This window comes from Camelina sativa, chromosome 19, assembly GCF_030686135.1.
Source record: "Camelina sativa cultivar CO46 ecotype springtype chromosome 19, ASM3068613v1".
Taxonomy (NCBI): Eukaryota; Viridiplantae; Streptophyta; class Magnoliopsida; order Brassicales; family Brassicaceae; genus Camelina; species Camelina sativa.
In genome coordinates, this window is record NC_141898.1 from 336,609 (window position 1) to 362,473 (window position 25,865).

A 25,865-nucleotide genomic window follows, 5' to 3' on the forward strand; every position below is an offset into this window, starting at 1 on the left:
CGATTGGGGCATTCCGAGAATTGAACTCGGGACCTCTCGCACCCTAAGCGAGAATCATACCACTAGACCAAATGCCCTCTTTTGTTAATTTTGGTTGTAAATTTTTAATGGTTAAGCGAAACAAACATTTAATTAAACAGACTACTTGTACGTACGTAATAATAATAAAAACCATTCAATCTTTGATTATCTTTTGGTATAGTAATTAGTTAGTTAGTTTAGTTAAAGAGTTGATAAATAATGTTACACAACAACAAATAATGATTTCAGCCCCAATTTTAATTTTAATTTTAAAGAAAAAAGAAACTTAGAGAGAGAAGAAGAAGATTCCGGCGGCGGCGACGGTGCCGGCGATGGAGAGCTTCAAACTAGTCGCGGCGCCAGCTTTGGGTGAATCGGCGGTGGGTCCGTCGGATGAGGGTCCATCGGCTTCGGGGGTAGGAGCCGGAGGGGAGGAGACGGTGGGTGCATCGGCGGAGTCACTGGGGGTGGCAGCCGAGTAGTCGTCATCGGGGTTGGGTTCCTCTGCGACAGGGGATGATGCTTTAGGTGCGGCGGCGGAGGATTTGGGTGCAGCTGCGGGAGCCTTGGTTGGGGTGGTGGGGGCTTTGGTGGGGGCTTTGGTTGGAGCAGCTGAAGGTGCATCGGCGGCGAATGCGGTGGCCACGGCCAGAGCCAAGAGTGCTAATACGACAAATTGACGTGCCATTATTATTTTTTTTTTTTCTAGTTTCTTTTTTTGTTCCAAAGCTAAAGCAGTATATTTATTTATTAATGAATACTGCAAAAGCTTCAGATGAAGAAAAGGAAGAGGTCGATGAGATGGTTTTTATAATGTTTTTTCGGAGGAATCTGATGGATTTGAGATTATTATGGACATCCATTATTAGCTAGTCTTTATTTTTAGAACCAGCGCTAGTTGTATGCTAAACAATTTTTTTTTTTTTTTTTTTTAATAGCAATTAAAATCCTAAAATTTGGATTTCTAGAAGTACTGTATGAGATTAATTTTAAAAAAAATTCCAGGTTTGTGATTTTGCATGAAACTGAAAGTTTTGTATTATATATTGAGAACTAGGATATGAATTCGCACGATAATATTTATATATAGATTTGATGGATGAATCATGAATATCTCTATACTTGGGGTCGGGGTATATAATATGAAATAACCAATTGGAGATTAAAAATAGCATTAAAACAATAGCGTTGAGACCTAATTAAAAAGGTTTAGGTCAAATCTTCGAAAGAGAGAGGGGAGGACAATGCAAAGGTAAAACTTTCCCTCCTAACCCAAGGCAGTGAAGGAAGACATAAAAACTTCTTTTGCAAGTTTGAAACACCAACCTACCAAATTGCTTAAATTAGTCTCCTCCTAAATGCTAAGAAAGAGAATTCTTCTACTCCGTAGTCTTCTAACACTTTTATCTTCTTCGTTTCTCAAATCATGATACCAGGCAGGCTTTTTATAATACGTATCCGTACTATACAGTAGCACATCTAAAACTATATAATAAGCCATCTATGGGTTTAGAATGTAAATCTCCTACTTACCACAAACACCCAAAAAAAAAAACTCATTTTAAAACAGAGGATATTCGATTCAAGAGGTTGTTGATTTAGAAAAGTAGATAGGGTATATGATAAGATAGATCCCAAATTGCATAATCGTTACAAATCAGTATCATGGCCACATGCATGGTTTTTTTGTTTGTTTGGTAAACAACAGTTATGTACTCTTTCATCATCTATACGTATTATATATGTGCGTGTGTGTTTTACTCGGAGCCAAGTCTGTCCACACTCTTCCTTCCCCTCTCAATCTGATGAGACTGGTCAACGCTTTTCCGACTCTTTTCATGGCAGTCAACGCTCCTCCTGGAGCGATCAAGATGATCAAAAGAGATCTTGAGCTTGCTGCTGCTGCTGCTACTCTTCTTGGACTGACTCTTTGGCGGCTTCTCTCTCTCTCTACGCTCTGTGCTGTGCCTCGGCTTCACTCTCCTGTCCATGCTTTTCCTAGGGGGCGCATCAACTGATTGGTCGCTGCTCATCATCCTCGGACAAGGTAATCTCTCTACTGTCGTGATGAATTTCTTAAGGTGTCTGATGTACTCAGGGTAGTGTTCAAGATCACAGTGGTTCCCTCCTTTCACCCAAAGCGGCTCGTACTTGTCTTTGCAGAGTTCCCATAGTTGTTTCCCATGAGAGCAATCCACTACTTCATCACATGTTCCCTGCCACATACATACATACATACATACATACATGTTTGGATCCAAAACTTAAAACAAAGAAAAGGTATCCATAATTGAAAACCTAAAACAAACTAACTTACATGAACGATGAGAACAGGGCAATCCACATATGGGATTTTGTCGATATTCTGCGGAAACACGAAAAGTCTTTTACATTACAACTTGGAGAGAGAGAGAGAGAGAGAGAGAGAGAGAGAGGGAGAGAGAGAGAGAGAGAGAGAGTACATGAAAGTAAAAAAGTAGTTGTAGTATAACCTTGTAGATGTCAAACCAGTAGGTTTTCTTAACGGAGTACATAACTCGTAAACCGGAGAGAATGGGGCTGTGAAGGACGACGGCTCTAAGCTGAGGCAACCGGGAAGCAAGATCTAAGGTTGGTCCGCTGCCAACAGATTGGCCGTAGAGGATGACATCTTCCTGCTTAGAACCGAAGGTTTCTTCAAGACACTTATAAACAGCTTCGATATCAGCATACGTGTTATGCTCACTGGCCTTTTCAATCATCATTCAAGAGAAAGAAAGAAAAATTTGGGGTTTAGTCCTAAAAACTCAAAATGTATCAATCAACCATATTAATTGATGGGTACGTGTGTGGGTAAAGGACAAACCTTTCCAGTAGATTGTCCATACCCGGAGTAATCGTATCTGCAACAATCGTTCATTCATTTTTTTTTTTTTTTAAAAGCAACCAAAAATTCAAAAGACTGATTGATTCCAAGCAGATCTTAGCCTAAAACCCCCAACTATATATATATATATATATGATTGATTGGGTTGCGATAGTAAACACAAAACACATTTAGTTATTACAGGCAGCAACTGAAAACATCAGAATCAACGGAAACTATTTCTAGAAAGAAAACATATTAATTTATATAAATCAAAGACAGTGGAGAGGAACCGTACATTAGTTAGTTAAACTTAAAGCAAAAGAATATGAAAGGGGAAGAAACATAACATAACATAACATACCCCATGAGATTAACCTTAAGATGGATGCTAAGCTCGATGAAGAGCTCATACATCTGTCCCAGATCGGCGGCGTTTCCATGGGAGTAGAGGAGCGTTGAGGTTGCCATCGGGTGCCTCACGTACATACCCACTATCTCCGTGCCTCTCCTTGTCGGAAGCTTTACTATTTCTACGTTTTCCCGGTGTGGGAAAGGGCTTAGAAGCAACAGCCCTGTGAGCTCGTCCGTCACCACCTTGTATGACGGCGGACTCGGCGGAAAAAAGGCGAACTTCGCCGCCACCGATGACGTCACGCCTCCCATCTCCTTCCTCTCTCGCTCTACACAGCTAGCATTTGGTTTATTGAGCTTTTTGAATTTTTGAGATTGAAGCTTTTCTCCTTGGGAACAGAGACAGAGAGAGAAGAAAGAGAGAGTACTATTAAGCAGAGCACCCCAATAATAACAAGTGGCTTTTTTTTTTTTGCATTTTTAAGTCTCACACTCTTTTTTTACGTATTCATTCTTCTTTGTTTCTTTGCTATGGAAGTTTGAACTCGTTGTACATTTTTTTTTTGAAGTATATAGGACCATACGTTACTATGGAGAGTATTTTGGAAACTCTGATACTTTAGATCCATATGTTATAATTATAACCCACGCCTAATCAAAAAATAAATAAATAAATAAAAAATACATCTTGTTCATTTCAAACACATTATGTACCTAACTAATTTTATTGATAATTTATAGGAAATTGAACGAATATTATACATGTGTTACCCCTAATTTATGTATCAACCTTAAGTTGAAATGGACATGGACAGACCATTAAAAGTAGAGTTTTTTTGTTTGTTCCTCCAAAAAAGGGTTTAAATGGTTAATTAAGGGCAATCAATAGTGTAAAGAGTACAATTGACTTTTACAACAAAGTGTATTTTCCTAAGACAGAACAAGGTGACAATGGCATGTGTGGGATGATATGGTTGGTATTTAGATTTTTTTTTTTTTTTTTTTAAACTATTCGTTATGATGAGTTTAGACATATGCGATCGACTGACATGTACTTAACTTTTTGCCTTGATTTAGTTAGAGAAATCCATCAAGATACTTTGTGACAGAATAGATACCAAAAGTGCCGAAGGAAAGGAAGTTGTATATGGATTTGTGTTTTAAGAACGAAAACTAGCCCCAAGAGTAATTAGCGTGTGTATGTATGATAACAATTCATACTTTATCGATCAGGAATTAAGAAAATACTATACTATATATTATTCGAAGATGGGACCACACATGAAGACAGGATATGTATCAAAACAAGGAAAATAAAACATTACATCGACGACATAAGGGGCACATTGATATGCTATAATTCGATGGACACGAAAATGAGATATCAACAACTAACACAAAAAAACATTTATAAGAAGATAACCCAATAAATGACAATTGATAAATCATAAAAATGATAAGAACTTAGTAAGTAACAGTAAGTAATTTATTAATAAAGTGAAACTTAAAAAAAGGAACTAGAAAGAATAAATTTAAAAGGTTGGTGTCCTCCTTCATGGGGGTCCATTAAATAAAAAAAGTGGAATTTAGAAAACATTATAAGAAGAGGGAAAGAAAGTAATTATTTTTGAAGTGGTGGGTCATCTTTGAGAGATTAAAAATGTTGTTTAGTTTCATTTTGGTTTTATTAAGAAAAATAATATCTATATATAATAGCAAACCCACTTTTTTGTGTCAACTTTTAATCCAACGGATGAGATTAGTTACAGTTTTAATCTAACGGTTTAAAATTATTAATCGTGTCTTTTCGTCGCACCCCCATTTTTCAAAAATCACACCTCTTAGTCTTTGCATCTCTTTGTTGTACCTCCTAGTTTCAAAAATCACATCCATTAATTTTTACACCTTTTAAATCACACCTCTTAGTCTTTGCATCTCTTTGTTGTATCTCCTGGTTTCAAAAATCACATCCATTAATTTTTACACCTTTTAAATCACACCTCTTAGTCTTTGCATCTCTTTGTTGTACCTCCTGGTTTCAAAAATCACATCCATTAATTTTTACACCTTTTAAATCACACTTCCTTAGTCTTTGCATCTCTTTATTGTACCTCTTGGTTTCAAAAATCACATCCATTAATTTTTACACCTTTTAATTTCACACATCTATGTGTTACACCTCTTTGTTGTACCTCCATGTTTCACATCTATTAATTTTTACACATTTACATTTCACACCTCTATGTCTTACACCTCTTTGTTTATTATATATAAACTTTTCTTGACTACATAAACAAGTTTCGAACAATTGTTTTCTGAGTACTAAAGAATTGTATTATTGAAGTGTTTTTTTAACTTTCAAGCATCAATCTCTAATTCAAGATAATTTAATATTTTTGCTGCGAATGACCTGTAGTGTTTCTCGGTTAGATTATTATTACTGTTAGTCGACACTATTAAGTTCATACATTAATCTTAGTTTTGTTAACTTTTAGTCTCTTCAAAAATTTTAACCTTTCCCGTTTTCATGTTTTTGCATGGCTAATGTTATGAAGTACGTGTGCCATATTTTTTGCATGGCTAATGTTTTTGATTCTCAATGACATACTTGTGACAACACACAATTAAATTCTAGAAAGCGTAAGCACGACCAAATGACAAGTCAAGTTAGAAAGAAAAGATCTACTAAAGGTAACTTATTTAGTCTTTGATGACTTTCTAATCTGTATATACAACTTTTAAAAAACATAATGTATAACAGTCATTTTTAGAGTGATCTGGAATCTGCCAAAAAAAAAGAAAATGCAAGAAATTTATAAAATTAGTGTTTAACCTAAAGAAGAGAACATCAAAAGGTGAGATATTATTATCACCTGTTTCACCACATCGACTTCGTTTTCGCTGTGTTTATTGAAAAACATGATGGTACCGATTCATAGACATAAGTGGGAAATCAAATAGAGGGAGATGCAGCCTGGAAGGAGAGCAGCCGACACAGTGGAATGGGATGGATTGGGAGAGACCAACATAAAATCCTCTGTTCTATATTTAATTAATTTTCTGAACTTTTGTAGTTTAATTGAATTGCTTTGATTGAATAGCTGATGAGTGTACAAGTTTTGTCTATATGCATTCTTAGTCTATTACGTCTTGATTTTTTTTCTTTTCCAAAGAGGAATATGTGATTTGAAGCAAATATTACAAATCCATGTATCAAATGTGTTAGTAGGAAATAAGGCAATCAAGATTAACCCATTAAAAGGGAGGAAAGAAGGGGGTCTTTTGAGGGAAAACGTGAGACCAACATGCATGTAACTGTGGAAAGCATTATAGCCAAATATATATCTCTAAAAGTTGTAGCTGAAGAATGTGAGTTACTCTATACTAACCAATTAGGTTTGATTGGTCGGTCATATAAAACTTGGTTTTGTACATATCTAAAAGTGAGAGAAAAAAACATCCACAAGCATAAGTGAAATTTTATATATGGTTAAAAGTAATGTTCATAGTAAATCATTTGTATACAAACTCCACTTGCTTACAGCACCAGAATATTGATTGTGATTTGTGAATCAGTAATCTATGGAAAGAGAAATCGCGTATCAAAGTGAAGGGGAAACGAAACTCAATCCAGCCATCTACTCTGATCCCAATCTTCGACCTTCCTTCGACAAGTGGCATTTAGTATTTTCTCGATACAGTAAATAAACCAAGAGATAAGCAGCCTCGTATGTATTTCGATTGATAATGATCAACAACAAAGACAATTTCTTATAGCGAATTAAGAAAAGATACCAATATATAGCACCATATGGTCGAAGACAAACATAAATGAAATTTTATATATGGTTAAAAGTATTGTTCATAGTAAATCAAGCTCTAAAAAAGGCTCACTTTTGTGTGTGACAACATAAAATATAATAACATTGAAATGAATTTTTGGCTTTTTAATCAGCAGAAAGCAATAGCAAGAAGTGAAAATGATCAAATTGATTGAGAAAAAAAAGAATTTAGGATGAATTACAAATGTTAAATTTCAATTTAGGATTTCACCTCCCCGTGCCGCAACGCACGGGTCGCTTTCCTAGTATTTAAGAAACGAAATTGTTTATATTATTGAAAATGATTAGGAAGAAGACTTCAATCGGACATGTCCACAAAATGCGAAACCACACACATAGGCTGACCAATTCTCATACAAAGACATTGAAATTCAGAATTATTATGAAGTGATGATAATTCAAATTACTTATAAAAAGAAAAAAAAATAAGAAGCGGCCGGAAGAGGCTGGGCTCATCGGAGCATTTAGAAGTTATAATTCTCGTCTTCGTGGAGCTTTTCATCGTGACAACAAGCGAAGCTCATGTACTTCTCCATCGGACGCTGACACTCAAAGCAATTCATCTTTTCCGGAATCCGACCGCTCCGAGCAGTGATGTGGAAATCAAAGTGGCCACAAGGCTTTCCGGTTTCCCGGAGGATCTCATCGTGGTGGTGGTCATACATTGCTTTGGTGTAGCCTTTGGTCGGAACATGGGTTTTCCAGGTCCGGTCGTAAACGGTCACAGTCCTTTCTATGGCACCGTGAACGATCATAATTATCTCAGGTCCTTTGCTGAGCAGTGCCCATCCTCCAAGCTTGTCGTAGCTCAGTATCTTCTTGATTCCTTGCATCACCTAAATTAGTTTCCCAAAAACGTTTTATCAATAGAAAAAAAAAAAAAAACCCTAGATAGTATACAAGGGTGTTTTCTTCATTGGCCAAATTATAAACCCTAGTAGTAGTAGTTCTACTCTGTTTTTTTTTTTTTTTAATTACCTCGTCATGATCATCGGCTTTACCGAGTTGAATCTTGGAGTACAACATGCTCTCGAGCCTAGTCCAGAAGAACCACATCAAGGGTGGCTCGGCCCAGCTGTGGCTGAGATTTTCAGACCTGATTACTTCACTGATACGCCTGGTCTGTTCCCTGTGGCTATGGTTTCGTTTACCGACATAAGCCATCTCTAGCTTCACGTTGGAATCTTTGGCCGTTGCTTTGGCCGCCATAGTGAATCTCCTTATCCAGTCCAAGTCATCTCCTCCGTACAAGAAAATGTAATTATCCGGGTTTATCTGTATTAATCAATCATGGGTTGATCCTTAGTGATTAGGTCAAAGTCTCATATATCAGGCTGCTCTGTTCCTATAATAATGTCCAATCATAAGAGACTAGTTTTTAGAATTACCCAGTTGAAAATGACAGAGTCGATGCCATCGATGATGAGGTTAAGCGAGAAAGTCTCTTTCCTCCAGAGCTCTTCCTCGCGAGACCTAGTGAATGGGAAAGCTTCAGTTCCCCAAATCCAGATCATGTGAAGCGCATTGAGACTAGCCTCGTTGCCTTGTGGATCAATCACCACAAGTATCGGCTTGTTCATGAAATGCCACCTCCCTCTCACAAACTCCACCACATGTCTCTCTATCAGATTCGGGCTATCCACTGTGTACCTGACACACATAATAACAAACACTTTCAATTTTTTCTGCATCTTTCAAAATTTTTACATTGTGTTGTTTTGAATGGTGTTAGCTAGGATACCATGGCATATCTTGTCTGAGAGCCTCAAATTTTTTCTGTAGATTGGGAGATCTTTCATAATCTTCGATAGGATCGACGATTGGGACCCAGACAACCTCGTAAGGCATATGACTCTTACCGTCGACTCCCACCAAGTTCCTCCTTGACTCTGTGTAGATTTGCTCAAAAATCGATAGCTCGTCTAGGAGTATGTTGAGATCAGAGATGAGCAGCAACACTGTCTTCCTCCTCAACACATCCAAGTGAACCTGCAACATTCATATTAATAGATCAGAGGTTACGTACTCAACTTAGCATTTTACATTGATGAACTTTATAATATATATATCCAACACAGAAACCTTTCTCTTGGTCATCCCATCTTGCAATGGAGTGATGTGGGATTTGGGATGAATCAAGGCCGTCAGAATCTTCATGTTATCAATATGAGTGGTGTCGAATAAGGAATGCAACACCTTTAAGGACTCTGAGCTCCTCTGCTTCTCTGCAAGATGCAGTCTTTGTCAGTAAAGAAACAGAGAGATGAATTAATAGCTCCTAAATTAAATGGGACGGGTAACAAAACCTATGTGACGATAACAAAGCCTCAAGGTCTCAGCGAGATGGTCATGAATGTTCTTTAGCTTGTTAGCTAACATGGATGTTTCCCATAAATCCATTTGAGTGTTCATCATCCTGATATATATATATAAATCGTTAGCGTTGGCGGTTGATCAAAAACACAACAAAAAGATGGATAAAACGAAGTTAGATATCGTACTCGTGCCCCATGGCAGTGATCATGTTGATCTGAGAAATGCAAGCCACGACGCTTCTTATAGTCCAGTAGACAGCAATTGGGATTGTAGAGAGGATCTTCGACAGCTGAGGAACGTCTGGTGTAATGTACCGATCAGGTAACTCGCTAAGTTCCACTACACATGCCGTGACGCTCTTCATCTCTCGGATGAGATCGTTGAGACCTTGGGACACAGACTCGAGGGTCACTCTGTTTTGCACCGGGACGAGCTTGAGCATAGCTAGGGACTTAGCAAGCTGGTTCTTTGAGTAGAACTGGACCAGAAGCCAGAACTCTCCGTAGTTCAACGCAAACGCGGCTAGAGTCAGGACGAGCTTGCCGTCCCAGTGGAAGCTTGAGAGGTGCTCGAACACTGACATTGTTATCTCGTGCGCGTCTGATCCCGTCAGAGATTTGTAGGCTATCTGGAAAAAGGATAAAGAGAACAACATAAACATTGTGTTGCTTGCGTTTCAAGTTAGGTTGGAAAATAGGTTACTGGGTGTTTCGTGTACAACAATCTTTACAGAGTGCGATTTATATCATCATTCATTATTTCTATCTAGTTAACCACGATGGTTGATAGTTATGTCTAGTAATATTTGCACCAAACTAAACCTAGTAAAATGGTATTTTGTTTTGGAGAACCAAAGAAAAGAACACTAAACAGAGAGTAATTTGAACTGAAGCAAAAGAAAAGTAGCTATACCTCGCAGGCAACACGATCAATAGCATAGGAGACACTATCTAGAACGCTCATCATGCTTGACTGCATCAGTTTATCCTCAGTGGGCAACGGAAGCATCTGCTAAATCAAAGCGAGTACGTATAAAGGGAACAAGATCATAGCGTACAAGTTAAGAAGGAAATATTGAATATGTGGAGTAAGAATACTAACGGAGGCGTTGGTGTCTTGAGAGTCAAGAGTGGCACGGTCGAGAATATCCTCAACGAGAGAGAGAAGGCCACGCACTTGGACTTCGCGAGCATCTGGGGAGTGAGTTTGTTGGATCAGTTTCAGCATCATGTTTTCGTCCGATGACATCGCCAGTCCAGTCGCCGGCATCATGTCCGTGGAAGGATTTTTACCGGTTGAACTGTTGTGACCCGCCAGCTGCTGAGCGTGCTGGGACTTGATAAGCGACTCCATTCTTTGGTCGGTTGCTGGTGAAAGAGTTGAAAAGAAGAGGCAGTTTTTATTGGTTTGTCTTGTTGTGCTATGCGTGAGGTTAGCCTTAAATAATCGTTTATTCCTCCTTCAGTTAAGGGTAGAAATTGAGAATCGACTTCTTTGCTTCTGGAACAATTTAAATAAAAATGTACAAGATTCTTATATAAATCTTGTTTCTTTTTTGCTTTTCTTTTTATTTGGCTTATTATAGAAGAATGATTTTAATGAGATATAGTTCCCTTTCACGTGAATGTCGTTAGTACGATTAAGTTCACACCTCAAACTGTGAAAGTATAGGCTTACTTTTACAGGAATATAGTAACTTAAAAACTAGGATAAATCAAATCATAATATGTATAGATGGTTTAATTACATTTTATATTATCTAGTTTCTTAGAAAAAGGTCACAGAAATGTTTAGAGTAAAACTCATTGACTTCGAATTCATACAACATATTGCTACTACATATGAGTTTAAATTCATTGCAAACCAGCTAGAAGTTTAGATCCTAATTAAAAAGAAAAATTTCGTGGTTGAGACGAACTCTTCACTGCTCTCCATCTCATAGAGACCTTAACTACTAATTTAATCAAAGCCTCCTAAAATATCTATTGTGTTGACGTGTACGGCTTCAACTCCAATCTTCCAGCTCTGCACCTTACACATCTTGATATATGTATATGGATATATGTGAATGTGATGATATCAATAATCTCATGCTATATGTGTGATTAAATCAAATTTCAGACAGGATATACGTACTTATTATGTGAATTTAATATTTGTGGATTATAACTTTATGCTATATCTTAACCAAGGCATTGATGATCACTGGAAAACCATTTAGTTCTCGCATTTTTATGTTACTCATTAAAGGACATTCCAAAAAAAAAAAAAAAACTTTTTTTTTTGCTACTTTGCTTATATTCTTATGTTACTTCACCTCATACCATAGAATTTATGGCTTCTGTCACCTCATACTTTGCTATCTCATGCATTTGTCATCAAGAGTGAAGTGAACAAAAGGGTGTGAGGTTAAGAAGATTCTTTGCTCTCTCTTGGGTAAAACTATGGAAATGTTCTTATGCACAAATGATATTATCTAGGATAAGGCTAAAAAAAGCAAACTAAAGTAACCAAGGATATATGTATCTAACCCAATCATTTTACTAAAACTAACATTGTTATGCTTTGAAGTCTATTCTGCGCATGACTTTTGTTTTTCGTTAGTTTTAACCTATAACTTTTCTGTTTTATTTTTGTCAACAAAATAAATTGATTAGCTTAAAAGACCCGAGCATATAACTTTTCTACTTTGGATTAAATTTGTTGTTTCCGTATGAAACACATTATATACATTCAGAAAGAAAAAAAAATTATGACATCAGAAAATACATATATACTATAAGAACTTATTTTAAATCAAATCCAATGTGTGCAATAATCGAAAAGTACTGATGTTTTTGAAGATTTTATATTAACCACTAATTGCTAGAAATTGGTGATTTATCGTTTAAGTTGAAACCCCCTTCCATATTGTAATTTGTTCTTACTTCTTGGCAAATGTGTAAAACAGCAATCAGTCTCATGGTTTTTTTTTGTTTTTTTTTCTTAAAATTTATTAATGTAGCTAACGGCCTTTATATCTTGGATGTATAATGCCCCTGTATAATACGTGATTTGTAATATAAAATGTAAACGGATAATGTACAAAAAGTAAAGTGATGTCTGGATTTATTTAGGCTCAAAAGACTGTTCATCTTTCTTTTGATTGATCCTCTTTAGTTTTGCGTATTTATTAGTGAGCATTAAAGTAGTTTCGCATCTAAAAGTTAAATGTTTACATTCTATTAATCAATTTCGTAAAGACTAAACTTTAGTGTCCCATTAGAAAGTTGATTACTGACGAAAAAAAAGTAAGAAAACTCCTGTTTCTTATTGTAGTTTACAAGTGTTCTAAAAATCAAGGAATCGACAAAGAAGCTTCCCATACATAAACTTTATTATATTTGAAATCTCAAAACACACAAATTTTATTACAAAGACTCTGCTATAGTAGAGAGCAGAAGCAGCAGCGCAACAACAAGACAATATGAAGAATAAAGAAACACAACAAGGGGAAAAAGAAAAGACACAAACTTTTAGTTGATGGCTTCCAAATCAACTAATATTTTGGGATATCACTCAAGGCAGCATTGGTACAAGTAATACTTTTCCATGGTCCTACGGCACTCGGTGCACTCGACCTCATTGGGTATAATCCCAGCAGTCTCAGGAAGCATGAACCTTGTACAGTGATGTGGTGGGAGACGCATTAAGAGATGATCATTGAGTGCTGGCAAAAAACCCTTTGTGGGAATGTTGACTTCCCATTCGTCGTACTCAGCCAAACCCCTGGAAAACAAGTTCCCTTTGGCTCGAACCATCAAGTCTGAAGCTTTACTCACCAGTCCCCATCCATCTCCTTCTCCTCCATAACCTAACATTGCAACGACTTCTTGCAGAACGAGGTCCTTTTCCTCTTCTTTCAATCCATCTTTAAACCCTTCTCTCCCCTTGGTCCCTCGGGCTTTCAGCATCCTTTGCTTCGATTCCCACATGCTCTCGATCCTAGTCCAGAAAAACCAGATCTGGAACAAGTCCGGCAACGTATGGCTGAGGTTTTCATCCCGGATTGTGTTGATGATAGGCTGGATTCCATTCTTAGGGTTTCTTTTCCCGACATAAACCATCTCAAGTTGAATGTTTGCGGCCCTTGCTACATTACGCCAGAGACTTGTGAAATTTTTGATCCACTGAAGATCTTCTCCTCCGTAGAGACATATGTATTTTCCATCAACAAGCTGAGATAAAATCATCACAAAAAAAAAAAAAACATTTAATATTTGAGGTTACGTGTGAAACAAGAAACATAAAACCTTATAGGTATCATCAATCAAGAAAACCTGGTTTAAGGAATGAGGATCAGTGCCATCAATCAAGAACTCAAGACTCCACTCCTGTTCGCTCCATAGATCACGTTCCCTTGCGGTCGTGAAAGGGTGCGCAAAGGGTTGCCAGATCCAGACCATAGGAAAAGCGTTGGTGGACATAACTTGACCTTTGGGATCAAGTGCAACGAGTATAGGCCTGTTCTTGAAGCCCCACCATTCCCTCACGAACCTCATCGCGGCTCGTCTTAATTTCCGAGGCTCTCCAAGAACGTACCACCTCATGTTCATATGAAGTGCCTCAAACTTGGCATCGTCAGCTTCTGTCCAGAAATCTTGAACCGGAACCCACAGAATCTCGAATGATTGCTGCCATGCTTCTGTGTAGAGCGATTCCAGGATGTAGAGCTCTTTTTCGATATTCTCAAGGTCTGATACCAGAAGCAGCACGTGCTTTTGGGTGAGCACGTTGATCCCGACCTGGTTAATGTTGAAAACAGATGAGACACTGACAAGAGACTTAAACAGAGGCAGAGATTTATAGAGATTTTTACGCGTCTCTTTGAAGCACCAGCTCCGTGGTAAAGAAAATCAATGGGTCTGAGAAGACGAAGCAGAGGAGGAATAACGTCGACGTGAATGATAGTAGTGAACGTCTGAATGAGTTCTTGATACTCCTCTTCGATTATACCTTCCTCTGTAACAGAGGAAAAACAGAGCTTGAGAACAGAGTCACAGAGAAACAGAGAGAGATAGAGCTTAAAACGTAGAAATCTCACCGATGGATGATTTACTCTTCTTGAGTTGTTCTAACAAGTAAGCATTGATCTTCCTAAGCCTTTCGCTGTTCTCATGTATCTCCGAAACTTCCATAAAAGACATGATTTGACTGAAAACCAAGATGAGAAGCTGTTAAAAGTTTTTACTTGAAGATGAAGAAAGGGTAGAAATGTGAAAGAAAACAAACTTACTCCTGCTTGAAACCGCTGACACCACTGATGTGAGAAGCACAAATCAAAACGCAGCGAACAATCCAATAAACCGCAGTGGGGACATGGTCGGTAAACGCGGCTGTGATGTGGATTGGTGGGAGTTGATAGATATGGATGATAGTCGTGGTGAGATCAACCATGTCTTGCATCAGAATCCGGGTCTTGTCGAGACGCTGGTGCAGAGCGTTCTGCCTAGAGAAGATGCTAGGGAGCTGTTTGATAAGAGCTAGAGACTTAGTGAGCTGATTTGTCGCGTGTGTCTCTGCGAGGAGGAGAAAAACACCGTATTTCACGGCCAATGCAGCTAGGACAAGGACTAGCTTAGCATCCCAACGGTATTTAGAGACCAGAGACAGAACAGAGAACGTTGTCGTATTGCGACTATCTAAATGAAGCCCTGATGTCATCATTCCGTGAGACTCACCGCCATGGAGACACTTGCAGTCGATCTGTGGCAGAGACATTGATACTTAGAAACTGAGTCAAAAGGTTGAAACAAGAAAATTTCATATATACTGTACCTCGCAAGAGATTTGGTCGATGAGATCCGCGAAAGTTTCAAAGGAGGTATGATCAGCGTAGTCCTTGAATACTAGTGGCGGCTGCAGAAGTTTGAGTTTAATCAGAGCTTGTAAAAATTAATATTCTGAAACGACGGCGATTAATTGTCGCACAAGTAACTTCACCTTAGGAGCAGAGGGGTCAATGGATGGGACATGAGACTTGAAGATGTCATCAACAACGGAGAGTAGTGATTTGACATCAAAGAAGATCATGTCTGGACTATGAGTTTTTAAGACTCTATCAGCCATGACTCGGTCATCAGAAAGTGAAAACATGGGTCTGCCATTTTTATGGAAAGCTTGTTTCTTTCCCGGTCCAAATCTTCCACCGAGCGAATTGTGACCCAGTGATCTCGGAACCAACGAATGTCTGCTATTAGCATCAACGAGATCCTCAGATGGGTGTGGATGATGTGCTGCAGTCTTAGGGACATGGGGACCGAGCTTCTCGGTCTCATGATCCATCACCTTATTGTGTTCCGCAGGAGCAGCAACATGGTGATCATTTGTTTGATCACCAAAGGGTTTGTCTTCGTGAGTTCTCGGGACTACAGGACGCCTCTCATCAGCGTTCTCAGCTAGCTTCTGCTCGGTAGATCTTGGGATAAGAGAGACCCTTTTGAGAGGGTCGGCCGTTGGGAGGGCTTTCGGGTTCAGTTGAAAGCGTTGAGCCATATTGGCAAGAAGGTGAGAAATATATGGGTTGAATATGTGAAGGATCTGATTTATGTGTTGTGGTAAATGATTATGTGTGTATATATATAGGTGCAAAAGGTTTCAAAACAAAAAAAAAGGTGGCAACTTTGAATCAACTTCTTTGCTTCCCCTTTGGTTCAATATATATTTGTTTTTTGTGTCTTTTACACTTCGATAGACGATTTGCCCCTAATCATTTTCATTATTTTGATAATACAAGACTTTCAGGTCTTCGATTATAATTTTTGTAAACAAGAAATCAGCTGTTGGTAGTAAATTTGGTAGATGTATATAAAACATCTCTGACGTAATGTGTAAATATGCAAAGTCTCCCTTTTTATTAATAATGAAAACTTCTAATATATTTTAAAACTATCTAATTTTTTTTTTGATAACCAATATCGAAAAATTTAAAATGCAACTTATAACATTATTAAATTGTTCATAGTACATGATTGGATTTTGTTTTAAAATAAGAGGACTTCCTTTTAGTGCTGTAAGTTATATTATAGGAAAAGATTTAAATCGTAATTAGCAACTCGTGAGTCGTGATACTCGTTGAAAAAGAGACAAGGCTACCTTGCTTGGATATTGTCTATTTGTCCATCATTTTACCAACAAAACGAATCACACAACACAGAAACATGTTGTTGTTGTTGTTAATCAAACCTGTATATACTATGACGCATCTTTCACAGTGTGTAATCTTTATTTCAGTTATTTCTCTCTTTTGTATTACAGGTTTTTCCAATTTGATTGGATGCTTAGAATTAATCTGTAGTTATTCACTATTTTAAAATTTGTATTGTAAGTTTCTCCAGCTGGACGGGATACTAGTTCAAAGCATATATCTATTTTATGAAACTTCTTATCCAATATATACCCACTTATCTATACACTTTTATTTCATTGATAATAATATCAGAGAAAAGGAAACATAAAATACTACATGATGGTACTGTGTACCTTTTTTTTACTCTTATGGAAAAAGGGAGTTATTATATCTTTACTCATACAGTGGTTTGAAATTCCTATAAGCAATGACAGCATTAAAAGGGTTGGGACTAGAAGCTAAACCAAGAAAACCCATAAGCCGAGTCAAAACCGACATCTGAGCTGATCCAGCAGGTTGTTGCTGCCGGATGATCTCTGGCTGAGTGAACCCTTCAATAGACTGAAAATACTGAACCACCAATTGGACCCGACTGTATTCGGTTCCATCTCGCCAGACCCTAATAGCTTTCTCATAAAACATCCGGTTGCTAAAACTCACTATAAACACACCTCCCGGTTTCAACACTCTATACACTTGTGCAAACACCTGATCAATGCGGATGCGGATTTAAAAACAACAACCAAAAAAAGATCAAGAACCGAAATTTGTTTTTGGTTAACGTACCTTTTCGGGTTGTTGTAGATATTGAACACCGACAGAACACAAAACAGCGTCGAAATACTTGTCTTCGAACTCGAACATCTGATCTTCGTTAAGATCCTTGAGGAAGAAGTAATCGAGCCTAGGGTTTCTTGCGAGCTCCTGCGCGTTAAGACCATGCCCCACCACTTTCTCGTACTTGACTTCTTCTGGAAGGTGGCTGACCCATGAGCTCATCAAGTCCAGTACAATCGAACCGGGTCTTAACCGGTTTCGGTACAGTTCGGTTAAGGAGGATATGAACCCGTCGTCTACGTGGTTCACGAACCGTGGATACGAATAGAATTCACGGTCAGGATCGGCGTTTAGTTTGGTCCGAGCTTCGTTGTTGAGCACTAACCTTTGGATCTTACCGGCCGAGGATGATGGTCGAGGATCGGTTTCATCGGTTTGGTTCAACATGTTACTGATTCTTCTTGGTCGAACGATTCTGGATGTCGGTTGTATTGGAGATTGCTGAAGGTTGATTCGAAGAGAATCCATAATAATAAAAAAAGGTTCTCAATTAAAAGAATAAAAAAAAAAAACTTTTGCTTTACCAAACTTCGCAGAAGATAAGAATCGTTTTATTAGAAGAAAAAGTGACAAACTTCAAAAAATTATTTTTTAAATCGAGTGGATAAATGATGAGTGGTGACTATTTCTGCTTATTTCCTTCAATTTATTTGTAAACTAGGTGCCGGCCCACGCGACGCGTGGGTTGTGGTGTAGTGTTATTTTTCCTGATTATGTAATATATAGTTTTGAGATAAGGGAATGATGGAGTGGAGTATGAAGTTTAAATTTAAGTAATATAATTTCATATGTAGATATATTTTATAAATGTGACTATACGTTTAGCTTACTACACTATTATATAATATTATAAATGTGACTCCTCTTGTGCATATTAAGTTTAGCATTATGTGGGATGAATGAATGTTGAATTTTAGGATTAGAGTTATATTTATGTTTAATGGGGTTTTAATGCTTTTTGAAGTGAGATTATTTTTATTTAATTACTATATTTGTCTTGTGTTATTAGAAAGGTATTTGAAGAGTTATCTTCGAATTTTTTATTGACATATTGTTTTTTTGTAATTTTAAGCCCAACATGTAGACACAATATTTTGAATACAAAATATTTCTTTTGATGTGTCTTTTAAATTTTTTTTCGTTATATTATTTTATGTACTTCAGTTTGATGGATTTCATAGTAATTAGTTCAGTCACCTTGATGGAAATATTTAATTTGTAAAACATTTTATTTTTATTAATCATCTGATTTTCTTTAAATATTAAATAAGTATGTTTTCGTTCCTACAAATAGGACAACATATATTCTGGTTTAACCATGAAGTTAAGCAATGGAAATGAAACTTGTGATTGCAAGGCAAAATATTGATATTCCTTTCGCCTCTTAGGTTGTCTAGGCATATTATGCAGTCCTCTGTCTCATCAGTGGATGCTTGTGTTTGTGTCCTTGCTAAGTCATCTACCACCACTTCGTAATCCATTCTTGTAAAGGCATTTGTATTGGAATCTTCAATCTGCAGGATGACTTCAAAGGGTGGTGCTATTGTTTCCTCTGATAGGAATACTCCATCGACGAAATTGAGTGTTTGGTTGGTGATTGTATTTGCGGCCTTGTCGTGAAATGTGAGAAAATACTTAAGCAAGTCTTTGAGTCGTGAATTGGACTGGTCGTGGACTTCACGTGTGAAAAAAGGGAATGAGTAGTTGATATTGAACTGGTTTTGTAGTGGTCTGTTGATTTTGAGGCGGAGATGATTGATGGTACTTTGTATTGGGCGAAAGTGGTTTGAAAATCTGATATTTGCCATAGGATTCATTGTGTGGTTTTGTTGTTTCGGTTCTTTCTTGGTCTAGTTCTTTATATATATAATGTTCTCGGAGAGTACTCTTTATATTTTGCATTAATGGGTTTTTATTCTGTATTTTGTCATTTAGTAATAAGTTTCCGTTTTTTTTGGCTGGGGTTTTTACGTTGTGGTCATGTAGAGATATTATTGTACTATTTGAATTTTAGTTAAATTTGTATTTTAATGCTGCATGGTTTATGGAGATAACGTACATTGTTTTGTGTTTCGTATTTTCCTGTGTGTGGGCCTCAATTAGGCCTTCGTTTATATTTTTGTATACGGCACTTTATGTGTTTTTCCTGTTTGTCTGAGTTTTTATGGTCAACAAAGCCGGGACTTGTGTGTTTGGTCATTAATCAATTTTCGGGCTCTGTTGAAATAAGGTTGATGTTTTTTTCCTCCTGGGCCTATCCCGTGACGTTTTAATAGAGTTTCAAACAATAGGTACAGTACAGAATAACTTGAGCAAATGTTAAAGTTTCAATTTTATTGTAATCTGGGGAATTTGGTTTCTTAGCAAAGTACACAGAAAGTAAACGTGGTTTCAGTCCTATTCTGGAGACTTTGCAATTCCATGCCTTGTTTGCAGTTGTGATTTTGTTTGGTGGCCTGAAATGGGGTTCCGTTTCTTTTTTTGTTTACCTGTTACCACCAAAACTTCTTGATTTTAAATCGTGATGAATAACATATAATAAAGAGTATGCTAAAGTGTTGTTTGTTTTGGGGTTTTTAAAAAATTTAAAGAGAGGGATACAGCCTATTTCTTATTACGTACTTTTGCCTTTTGGTAGTGGCCAGGTCTTGTTTCGCATATGTGGCTAAATGTCTTCATGTCCTGCAATTAAAAATATATAAGTTTTGTAGAGGATGATATTTGTTCTGTCGGTAATATTGAAAAGAAGGCTTACTGTTTGTCCATGGTAGACCGTTGAAAATTTCTTTGTAGACTACATTACTGACTGTTGGTTTGGCATGAAGAGGCTTCATGTTGATGACCTTTAGCCCTTGGGCAGAGGTTACTCGTGAGAAGGCGACATACAGTTGCCCATGGCTAAAGACTGGATTCGGAAGATACAAAGCTACCTTTTTGAGGCTTTGACCTTGACTCTTGTTAATTGTCATGGCGTAGCATAAACGTATCGGGAATTGTCTTCTCCTTAGGGTGAATGGATAAATTGTGTCGGTGGGTGACAATATTATCCTTGGAATTATGACAGTCTTCCCAACATGAGTTCCGGTGAGTAGTTCTGCTTCAATGACGCGTTCTCCTAGCCTGGTGACAACCATTCTTGTTCCATTGCAGAGGCCTTCTTTTTGGTTAAGGTTCCGCAGAAGCATTACTGGTGCACCAACCTTTAAAGATAAGACATGATTCGGAAGACCAGAGAACTTAAGTGAATTCAGATACTCTGGGGGGTATATCCCATTCTCGTCCTCCATGTTGCTATCACCAATCGCAACAGAATCTGAGCTATAGTACTCTTTCACTTCACCTGGAATTTGGTCTAGCAAAAATTGATTTACCTCGTCTACAGCGTCATTTTTGGGAGTGAGAATTGCTCTTTCAGTTAAGTATTCTTGTTTGGTGTATGATGTTTGGAGATCCTCATAGCATTCAGCGACGATCGCAGCGATCGGATGTTTCGTATTGCGGAGTAACAACCTTTCGTCCATTAATATTTCTTGGCTTGTGAGGATTTCATTTTCACTTGTCTTTACTTCTTCCGCCACCCCGTCTCCCACATCCAGCAACCATTTTGCGAATTGTTTCTCGTCTGGGTTCAGCCGCATATTCTGCTTTAACTCATATACATGACACGAACTCCAAAGATAGGACCGATTAATTGCAGCCATGATGCTGTCTTGTCTACTCCCTTGTGGTATTACTGGTAAAATCTGCCTGAAATCACCACCTAGAACAACTGTTTTCCCTCCGAAGGGTCTCTCACTTGACATCAGGTCCCGCAGGGTTCGATCTAGGGCCTCAAATGCATGACGATGTGTCATTGGGGCTTCATCCCAGATGATTAATTCAGTTTGGATGATGAGTTCTGCCACAAATGTTCCTTTGTTTATGTTACACATAGTGTCGTCTAGTGCATTGAGAGGAATTTTGAAGCGTGAGTGAGCAGTTCTCCCCCCCGGTAGAAGTAATGCTGCTATGCCAGATGACGCGACGGGTAGCACTATTTTTTTCTCAGACCGTAATCTTGAAATGATAGTTTTGTAGAGAAATGTTTTACCTGTTCCTCCCGGGCCGTAAACAAAGAATAATTTCCCTTTCTTCTCGATAACAGACTCTATCACTGCATCATACACTTCCCTCTGCTCTTTGTTCAGGGTGGCGAAGAGACTGTTATGGTCAGCTAGCTCTTTGGGAACATTATACCGTTTTTCCTCCTGTAGCAGGCTATTTGTCAAAGCTTTTAGTAACTCTTTATCTGGAGTTGGCATGTCAGAGTAATCAGCAAGTGATTTATCACTTTGCAAAAGCAGCTTCTCGATTTCCAAAAGAGTATATTGTTCTAGCTCTGCATCACCCACCTGATAGCTTGGGAAATCAAATTTTCTCCGCAAGGTGTGAAGGATATCATCTGATAAATCATGCCAACAACGTTTCCAAAGTTCTGATGGGGAGCCGACCTCACAATAGATTAAGAGTGTGACAAACAGTCTCCTCAGCTGAGCAGCGGTTGCCCAGTTAGAGGCTTCACCCATGGCATCGCGCCATTCTAAGTCTGAATCTAATAAACCCGCTGCATAGCATGCATCTCTGTATGTCTTGTGAATAAAACCATTGACTGTTCGGATGTCTTCAAAACATGTTGGGCCTCTAACATAGTTTAGCCGAATTCGAAGGTAGTAAAGATCTCCAGAGCTTGGGTGGATGTTGTAAATCCTGCCTATACTATCCCTTTGTTTTCGTTTCGTCCATATTTTCAGGGATGTATTCCACACATAATACTTTGGGAACTCGATGTATGTAAGTTCCCGTGCTTCGCTGTCTGTCTTGTTGGTTTCCATCCATTCTGTGAACATAGTGCTCTCAATCAATGGCCTATCCATAACACTTTCCATATCCCCTGTTTCACTGAACATAACACTCTGCTTTCCTTCCAAATGTAATCTTAGCCGTTGGACAGAAGGTTTTCTGTAGTGTATGTCGTTTCCAAATATTCTCCACATAGCTTCACAGGCTGATAAATAGCGGCATTCTAGATAGTTATGTATCTCATCATATTTTTTCGATACTGTAGTTCCCTCGTTGTTGCTTGTTTCGCCATTCCTCTCCAGGTAAATTGTTGCCTTATCCACCCCTTTAGTTATGTACTTGAAAAGATATTTCACTGCTTTTGATTTAGCACAGACTTCGACGTTGATATGTGCTTTATATTTCTTCAGAATTGCCATGTTGTGGGGAACGACGTAACGATTGTCAAGCAAGGTGCTACCCTTCATAACTGTCTTAGTTGCATCTTCTCGTCGTCTGTAAACAACATACCCTGAGTCATTCACTGATGTAGAGGCGGTGTAGGATCTTGGATATTTTTTGGTGCACACTCCATTCTCCATACATGGTGATGCTGGGCGGTCATTTCCACATGGGCCATGCATCATGTGTTGTTGGACCAAGCTATAGCCTTCAGGATCTTCCTCTTTGTCTGGTATTTCAGCTGAAATCATGTTGTCCACTTCATCCGGTGTTAAACTTTTATATTCTCCCCCAAGCCATAGGAGAATGTGAGCATGAGGCAATCCGCGTTTTTGGAACTCAATAGTGTAGACAACTGAAATTGAAGATGGAGTTTTTGTTAGTTTTGCCTTTCAAGTGGTAAGAAATGAAAGATGTTAATTGTTACTGGAATATATACCTGCTGTCGGAGGGCTGAGTAAGTGGCCTTTATCAATATCGCTTAACAATTGCCCCAGTTTAAGTTTGAAGATTCTGCATTCTGCATCTGGCCTATCATTTGGTGTGTTGTTTCCGGACAACTCTAGAAATTCTGTAATCTCATCCCAATTAGGATTACATGTCATGGTGATGAAGAGATCTGGATTACCATAGGTTCTACAAATAGCCATGGCATCGTGATAATTTTCTGCCATATATCTTGGACCCCCTGTGAATGATGATGGGAGAATTACACGTTTACCTAGCTGTTTTGGATCTGTATCACCTTTGTCCACAGCATCACGTATGTTGTTGTAAATGTCAGCTCGTAATTTCTTCTGGTTGTTCCTTAGGAAGCTTAGGCGTTCTTGCTCAATTGCGGTATAAGCGTCGACTGCATACTGATGAAATAATCTCCCACTCTTGGTTAAAGTCATTCCTTCTGTAGGCCGTGTTTGGAACTGATATGCATAAAATTCCCGTAAACTAACAAATGACCTTTTAAGAAACTTCCCGTTGACATCCAAGTTTGGAATTTGATCATGATAACCAATCTCTCCATATAGAAACAACAACGGGTATTGCAAACTCATAAGTCGAGGATGCTTCTCATTGATTATCTGCAAACCATCTGAGTGTGGGTAAACAACAATATCTCGCTCGCATGTGGTAGCTGATAAATCACCGACAATGAGGCCGGCTATTTCTTCAGTAGTTGGTAACTCATATTGTCTGCCGTAGCGGCGTTGCCCAACCATTCGAATCGAAAATTCTGGGACACCACCATCATGTATGTCGCGAATTTTACGGAATGATTTAGCCAGGTGGTTATGTGTATCAACCATTTCAATCAGAGAAGCCATGATAAGGGGATCCAAGTCTTCAGAATTGGGTTTTCTGGTCATAGTATTTAATCGGTTTTGTACCTCATTGGCTGTGTCGAAAATATAAAGCTGCAAATAACGTGGGGGATCCCCTTCCTTTGGAAGCAATGATCCGATTTTGTGGTAGTTCCCGCCATGTATTCGAAATGAGAAAGGGCCAGAGGTATTTGAAATCGAAGTATCCACTTTCCCACCCATAGATGTGAAGGCCAACATTGAATTGTATACTCTTATGTTTCTTCTAAAGTGGTCTGAAGTTGATATCAAATGCTCAATCAAGGGGGGTGGGGCGGATATTGGGGGGAGCTTAACACGGCCACGCTGACAGCAAATGGTGTAGAACAAAGTTCGCGAATATCCATCTTTGACCGTACTTTCTCCACGCCATACTATTGCATGACATTTCGGACATTGGAGCAGTTCGAAAGGATTTTCGGCTGTTGCAGGGTAACAAACTGGGTCAGATTGAGGATATATTATATTTACATATATAGCGGATTGTAAAAAACAGTGCGGATGTGCAATTATTTACCAGCCTGATAATTTATCCTTGTTGGGAAAAACAGTTGGGCAAAATCAGATTAAACGAAGTTGTGAAATCGATTGAAAATCGTGAAACAATGTTGTGAGACTAAGTTGTGAAAACACGGGTGACTTCTGTAGAAGACAAACGAAGTGAAACCTCGTTTTCTAAAGGGGTAAAAGATATACTTTGCTTTGGATAGTAGGTGTTTTATGGGCCTTATTTTGAGTTTGGGCCTAAAGATTTTTAATTTACTCACAAGCTTGAAGAGAATGAGTAATTATAATTTTGGGCCATACATACCTTTTTTACTTTTACGTGATTTTGATGGAGGTTTCGTTTTGGTAGGGGTTCCTCCTGTTGCCTTGCCTGTACGGGTAATTTTTATTTGGCATTGTAATAGTCGTTATTTATTAGAAATAGTTTAAGGAAAACAAAGGTGTATGTGAACTTATAATAGGATACACAATTACTTGGTCTGGGTAACGGTTGAACGGGGCTTGCCGTGCTACTGGATGGTACATCTGCATGTTATTGTATTTAACTTTAGTAAGAAGTGGATCAGCAACAGGAGATTACACCATGTAAGAAACGCTAAACACTACAATGCAATATGTCAATACCTAGTGGGTTAATCTCGGAGACATTGCTGGTTGTACTATGAGATGATGGGAATAGGAGTTGACGGCGACTATTGAGACGTGGGTGCTGGTCTCCTATAGAGTCATCCAGGCGCTGTTTTTTCTGGGGGCTTGGAGTCTCCATCTTGATAATGTGGTAACTTATTACTTGGAATTGGAACTTTATTTATTTTTTTTTTTTAATCTCATATAGGAGTAGTAGTAACTTGGAGTTTTTTGAATTCCGTTTAAACGTTGGAGTAGTTAAAGCCATTTATTGGAGTTTGATTTCTAATAATATTATTAGAACGGGTTGTTTATTTTTTAAATTCAAGCATTGGTTTAGGCTGTGACCTATGGTGATATCTTAGCAGGGGTTTTTATTTTGGCAGGCGTTTTGTAACCCCTATTTATCGTAATTTAATGACCATAAAATACCAACAGCTATATGCCCACAATCATAATGAGAATACACACAATCTTTATTTGCACATAAAATATTTGGGGGGAAAAAAATACAATTACAAATATCCCTTCTTAAAAGCCTCAACGATCACCAAGAACACCCTATAAATATACACACATACATAAAAACATTAGGCAAAAAAAACCTTAAATATTACCAATATTATATTTGACGGCACGAAGAGGGAACCGAAGGTATTTCTTTCTTTCGTTGTTTTTTTTAAAATTTCTTTGTTATTGTTGTTGGATGG

General features: G+C 38.1%; 6 protein-coding genes, 1 non-coding gene and 1 pseudogene across 8 annotated transcripts; all 8 read right to left on the bottom strand.

Annotated features, from left to right (window-relative positions):
* Window positions 1–5: 5 nt before the first annotated feature.
* TRNAP-AGG (transfer RNA proline (anticodon AGG)) lies at window positions 6–77 on the bottom strand. The gene has a single exon. It is a non-coding gene; the product is annotated as a tRNA-Pro (tRNA).
* Window positions 78–159: 82 nt separating this feature from the next.
* On the bottom strand, window positions 160–887 carry LOC104763719 (classical arabinogalactan protein 6 pseudogene; annotated as a pseudogene). The gene has a single exon (XR_015590602.1). The product of XR_015590602.1 is annotated as a classical arabinogalactan protein 6 pseudogene (transcript).
* A 731-nt stretch (window positions 888–1,618) lies between these two features.
* LOC104763720 (uncharacterized) lies at window positions 1,619–3,856 on the bottom strand. The gene is made up of 5 exons (XM_010487079.3): window positions 3,231–3,856; window positions 2,867–2,903; window positions 2,514–2,750; window positions 2,339–2,386; window positions 1,619–2,237 (listed from the first exon to the last, which is right to left on the bottom strand). The coding sequence occupies exons 1-5, from the start codon at window positions 3,530–3,532 to the stop codon at window positions 1,779–1,781; spliced, it is 1,083 nt and encodes a 360-aa protein (XP_010485381.1). The 5' UTR covers window positions 3,533–3,856; the 3' UTR covers window positions 1,619–1,778.
* Window positions 3,857–7,310: 3,454 nt separating this feature from the next.
* Window positions 7,311–10,910, bottom strand: LOC147920014 (protein SIEVE ELEMENT OCCLUSION B). The gene is made up of 9 exons (XM_087500698.1): window positions 10,480–10,910; window positions 10,291–10,386; window positions 9,564–10,006; window positions 9,369–9,478; window positions 9,145–9,287; window positions 8,804–9,051; window positions 8,451–8,712; window positions 8,041–8,337; window positions 7,311–7,898 (listed from the first exon to the last, which is right to left on the bottom strand). Exons 1-9 carry the CDS (start codon window positions 10,729–10,731, stop codon window positions 7,527–7,529), a joined length of 2,223 nt encoding a protein of 740 aa, XP_087356824.1. The 5' UTR covers window positions 10,732–10,910; the 3' UTR covers window positions 7,311–7,526.
* Window positions 10,911–12,736: 1,826 nt separating this feature from the next.
* LOC104763723 (protein SIEVE ELEMENT OCCLUSION A) lies at window positions 12,737–16,047 on the bottom strand. The gene is made up of 7 exons (XM_010487082.3): window positions 15,361–16,047; window positions 15,196–15,276; window positions 14,654–15,123; window positions 14,462–14,571; window positions 14,237–14,379; window positions 13,698–14,162; window positions 12,737–13,595 (listed from the first exon to the last, which is right to left on the bottom strand). Exons 1-7 carry the CDS (start codon window positions 15,910–15,912, stop codon window positions 12,933–12,935), a joined length of 2,484 nt encoding a protein of 827 aa, XP_010485384.1. The 5' UTR covers window positions 15,913–16,047; the 3' UTR covers window positions 12,737–12,932.
* Window positions 16,048–16,787: 740 nt separating this feature from the next.
* Window positions 16,788–18,003, bottom strand: LOC104763724 (uncharacterized). The gene is made up of 2 exons (XM_087502877.1): window positions 17,333–18,003; window positions 16,788–17,254 (listed from the first exon to the last, which is right to left on the bottom strand). Exons 1-2 carry the CDS (start codon window positions 17,849–17,851, stop codon window positions 16,940–16,942), a joined length of 834 nt encoding a protein of 277 aa, XP_087359003.1. The 5' UTR covers window positions 17,852–18,003; the 3' UTR covers window positions 16,788–16,939.
* A 2,045-nt stretch (window positions 18,004–20,048) lies between these two features.
* On the bottom strand, window positions 20,049–21,021 carry LOC147920015 (uncharacterized). The gene is made up of 2 exons (XM_087503092.1): window positions 20,139–21,021; window positions 20,049–20,065 (listed from the first exon to the last, which is right to left on the bottom strand). The coding sequence occupies exons 1-2, from the start codon at window positions 21,019–21,021 to the stop codon at window positions 20,049–20,051; spliced, it is 900 nt and encodes a 299-aa protein (XP_087359218.1).
* Window positions 21,022–21,113: 92 nt separating this feature from the next.
* On the bottom strand, window positions 21,114–24,204 carry LOC147920016 (uncharacterized). Its single transcript, XM_087503093.1, has 3 exons — window positions 23,103–24,204; window positions 21,180–23,018; window positions 21,114–21,130 (listed from the first exon to the last, which is right to left on the bottom strand). Exons 1-3 carry the CDS (start codon window positions 24,202–24,204, stop codon window positions 21,114–21,116), a joined length of 2,958 nt encoding a protein of 985 aa, XP_087359219.1.
* Between the last annotated feature and the right edge of the window lie 1,661 nt (window positions 24,205–25,865).

Coding starts and splice junctions, on each gene's coding strand:
- LOC147920016 (XM_087503093.1), bottom strand. CDS start 24,204: ATGGGTGGGAAAGTGGATACTTCGATTTCAAATACCTCTGGCCCTTTC. Junction 23,019..23,102: donor ACTCAGCCCTCCGACAGCAG/GTATATATTCCA, acceptor CTTCAATTTCAG/TTGTCTACACTATTGAGTTC.
- LOC104763724 (XM_087502877.1), bottom strand. CDS start 17,851: ATGGATTCTCTTCGAATCAACCTTCAGCAATCTCCAATACAACCGACA. Junction 17,255..17,332: donor ATCTACAACAACCCGAAAAG/GTACGTTAACCA, acceptor CGCATTGATCAG/GTGTTTGCACAAGTGTATAG.
- LOC147920015 (XM_087503092.1), bottom strand. CDS start 21,021: ATGCGGCTGAACCCAGACGAGAAACAATTCGCAAAATGGTTGCTGGAT.
- LOC104763723 (XM_010487082.3), bottom strand. CDS start 15,912: ATGGCTCAACGCTTTCAACTGAACCCGAAAGCCCTCCCAACGGCCGAC. Junction 14,380..14,461: donor GAAGAGTAAATCATCCATCG/GTGAGATTTCTA, acceptor CCTCTGTTACAG/AGGAAGGTATAATCGAAGAG. Junction 14,163..14,236: donor CTGGTGCTTCAAAGAGACGC/GTAAAAATCTCT, acceptor AACATTAACCAG/GTCGGGATCAACGTGCTCAC.
- LOC104763720 (XM_010487079.3), bottom strand. CDS start 3,532: ATGGGAGGCGTGACGTCATCGGTGGCGGCGAAGTTCGCCTTTTTTCCG. Junction 2,387..2,513: donor ACTGGTTTGACATCTACAAG/GTTATACTACAA, acceptor GTGTTTCCGCAG/AATATCGACAAAATCCCATA. Junction 2,238..2,338: donor GCCCTGTTCTCATCGTTCAT/GTAAGTTAGTTT, acceptor TGTATGTGGCAG/GGAACATGTGATGAAGTAGT.
- LOC147920014 (XM_087500698.1), bottom strand. CDS start 10,731: ATGGAGTCGCTTATCAAGTCCCAGCACGCTCAGCAGCTGGCGGGTCAC. Junction 9,479..9,563: donor ATCACTGCCATGGGGCACGA/GTACGATATCTA, acceptor TATATATATCAG/GATGATGAACACTCAAATGG. Junction 8,713..8,803: donor CTCAGACAAGATATGCCATG/GTATCCTAGCTA, acceptor TATGTGTGTCAG/GTACACAGTGGATAGCCCGA.